Raw genomic sequence first — 3,124 nt, forward strand, 5'->3', positions numbered from 1 at the left:
ATATTGAGTTAATTTTAGGGTGAGCTCATATTGCCGGCTTATTATTTGGGTAGAGTCTTTGAGTTTTGAGAAAGAGTTTGGGTGCTCAAATCTTAAAGGTTTTAAGTGCTATAATCAGGTCCCTGGTGCATCTACCAACCAAGAAAACGTGAAAAAGATTGACCCAGTAACTTTGCTTTGGTAAGCTTTTTTCTGCAAGCGTCTGAGAAAACGAGCGCGTCTGATTTCGCTCCCTTGGTGACGTGGCAAAGGGATCTCATTATAATATTACCGTCCCTTAATCTGTAAATTTACACCCAAGGCGCCGTCATTTTGATTTCGCAAGCGACAATGGTGTGCTAGTTCTAATGCCATGGAGAAAGTTTGAGCAGAACATGCTAACTGTTCTATCTTTGGCTGCACAGACGAGCACAGAACACTATTTAACCCAGTGTAATAATTTACAAGGTTTTTTTATATATATATATATACATATATAGTTCATGTGCATTTTATAAATGTATATGGTGGTGGATAAGTTCTATGTTAATTAAGTTGATATTTATTATTTTTTATTATTTTTGTATTTTGATATTTCTATTGTTTATCCAATCGTATTCACTTGTCCACGTTGGATGTCCAATCTATGCTCTAGATTGAGGTGAAGGGGGCGGGAAGAATTGAGGGCAAAGTTAAACGAGGAAGAATCGGGAGAGCACGAGGGAGAAGAGCGTGCGATCATCTGGTGTGATATTGTTTCACAAAAGATATAGTGTAACTAATGCTATAATGTGTTACAATAGTTTATGTAGTTAGTGTGTTGTCGAAATGAGAACAGAAACTTATACTACAGAGACGGGTAAGAATTATTTCTCTACAAAATATTTCTGGTTGTGTTAGTTCCAGCCTCCATTTACTAATACAGCGAATGGACTAATTATAGAGACTGAACAGTGTCTATCTTGCTCGGATAAGGTTAAGTGTGAGCTCATATTGCCGGCTTAGTATTTGGTTGAAGAGTCTTTTGAGTTTAAGTGAGAGTTTGGGGACTCAAAGTTGAAGTATACCTAAAAAGAGGGGAACAAATATTTATTTACAAGAGAAAAGTGAATGTGAAATGTGTACTTGATTTATTTTTATTTTTTCTTTCATATGTGTGAATTGGTGAAATTCCTATTGCTTATTTACATAATTATTTTATTTTACATTTTGAAGAAAATACTGAAAATTTATCATTTTACATTTTATCCAGTAAATTGTTATTTACCGTATACTTGAGTGTTTTCCGTTTATTATCATTTGAGTTAAAAAAGGGGATATAAATATACATTGGGACTTCTTTGTTGGTAAAACAATTACTTTATTAACAGATGGTAAATCCTAAAATTCTAATTCATTATTGTTTATGTGATTTCATTTTAAAGTTTAAGGGACCCAAGGAACTAAGTAACAAACACCGTTGTACAGAATAAGTTGAAGTCAGTAAATAGTCACACTTAGCTCACAGTATTTGATAAAACAAAGTTTATTCATACGAACTCAGAGCACTCCATTATCTATCTATATAGAAAAGGGTTAAAAGCGCTACATAAATTGGAGGCACCGCTGGGATCCTTGCGTGTCCCGTCGCAGTTGTGTGCTGTAAAATAAGAAACAATGTGATCATTTAGTTAGCACAGTGGGACCATGACTGCTTATTCTATATATCCTGGGCTGGTGGATGAGCTTAAAGGATGGTGTCGAGGAGAAATGATTAATGAGGCACATGCGCTGATGGTCATTGTCCCTAAAGATGTAGATATTACACAAATTGAAGACACCCTCCAATCTGTTAAATGTCTGGGGCGAGTGCGTGTGAGAGGACGCATGTACAACAGCAAAATGGACAGTTTGACTGTTTTATGTGAATGCAAAGAAGTTGTAGACCTTTCTAAAGTCCCTCCTGACATACTTCCCACAGGCGGAATGGTAACCTGGCCGATTGTCATGGTGACACGAAGTCCAGTTTCACCAAGTGCTCCCTCTAGTGCAAAGCAGAATGATTCATCTACCGCTGTGGATGATAGCAATGTTCAGGAATTGGTGGGCGCACATGATGGCTCGGCTGAGTCCATTATTCGTGCCATGGGGGATCTGCTATCTAAAATAGAAAAACCAGTGAGCGATAGCAGCAGTTATCGCCGCCTCCATGTTTTTTCTGGGACTGTGCCAACTCCTGCCGGAGAAGAGCCTTTAGAACATTGGCTAGAGCAAGCTCGTTTTATGGTAGAAGAAAGCGATTGCTCAGACAAAGAAAGAAGACGTCGGATTATGGAGAGTTTACGAGGTCCAGCCTTGGCAATAATAAAAGCTGCTCGTGTAACCACTGCTGATCTCAAGCCAGAACAATGTTTAGAGGCCATTGAAAGTGCCTTTGGTTCTGCTGAATCAGGGGAAGAGCTGTATATTGCTTTTCGGTTGATGCAGCAACAGCCCAGTGAAAAACTGTCAGACTTTTTTAAAAGATTGGAACAAGCTTTGACCAAAGTCATACAGCGAGGTGGTCTGTCGGTTGCTGCTGCAAACCGTGTAAGAGTGGAACAGTTACTTCGAGGAGCAGTTGCTGCTGATCTTATGTTAGTTAATCACAAGCTGAGGGAAAGGAAGGAAAATCCTCCATCATTTTTGGAGCTGTTGAGTGAGATTCGCAGTGAGGAAGAATACGAGGCGTCTAGGGCTAAGCTAAACTCCACTGTGCATAAGATCCAGGCTAAAGCAGAGGTAGACAATAAGCAGACAGAAATTCAGAATTTAAAAACTGAGTTGAAGGAACTGAAAGCCATGTTCGCGTCTATGGCAGCCACCCCTCATGGAGCTGTGAAATAAGAGGCGTCTGCTGGTCCAGTTATGAAAGCTACAACCGTAGAAAGTTGTCCAGACCCTGAAATGACTGCGCTGAAAAACAGGTCAAAAGATTGCAGCAGAAAGTTCAAAGTAAAAAGCCCATTACCTCTGTTGCCTCCTTGCCTGTGGAGACTTCTAGAAATGTCCCGCACAATTGGTGGCTGACTAAATACTTTTTTTCCCCACTGTATAAGCAGACCACGTACAGTGATTCAGATGAATATTACTGCTACCGCTGTGGAGAAAGTGGACACTTCGCCGC

At 39.7% G+C, this 3,124-nt stretch overlaps 1 protein-coding gene across 1 annotated transcript; it reads left to right on the forward strand.

Annotated features, from left to right (window-relative positions):
- The first annotated feature begins 1,728 nt into the window (after positions 1-1,728).
- LOC107560188 (paraneoplastic antigen Ma1 homolog) lies at positions 1,729-2,844 on the forward strand. Its single transcript, XM_016244300.1, has one exon. It carries the CDS (start codon positions 1,729-1,731, stop codon positions 2,842-2,844), a length of 1,116 nt encoding a protein of 371 aa, XP_016099786.1.
- Positions 2,845-3,124: the final 280 nt, after the last annotated feature.

The sequence above is a fragment of the Sinocyclocheilus grahami genome, unplaced genomic scaffold (genome assembly GCF_001515645.1).
Source record: "Sinocyclocheilus grahami isolate Dianchi unplaced genomic scaffold, SAMN03320097.WGS_v1.1 scaffold714.1, whole genome shotgun sequence".
In the NCBI taxonomy this organism is placed as follows: domain Eukaryota; kingdom Metazoa; phylum Chordata; class Actinopteri; order Cypriniformes; family Cyprinidae; genus Sinocyclocheilus; species Sinocyclocheilus grahami.

Excerpts from the sequence above, each read along its gene's own strand:
- LOC107560188 (XM_016244300.1), top strand. The coding sequence starts at position 1,729 with ATGATTAATGAGGCACATGCGCTGATGGTCATTGTCCCTAAAGATGTA.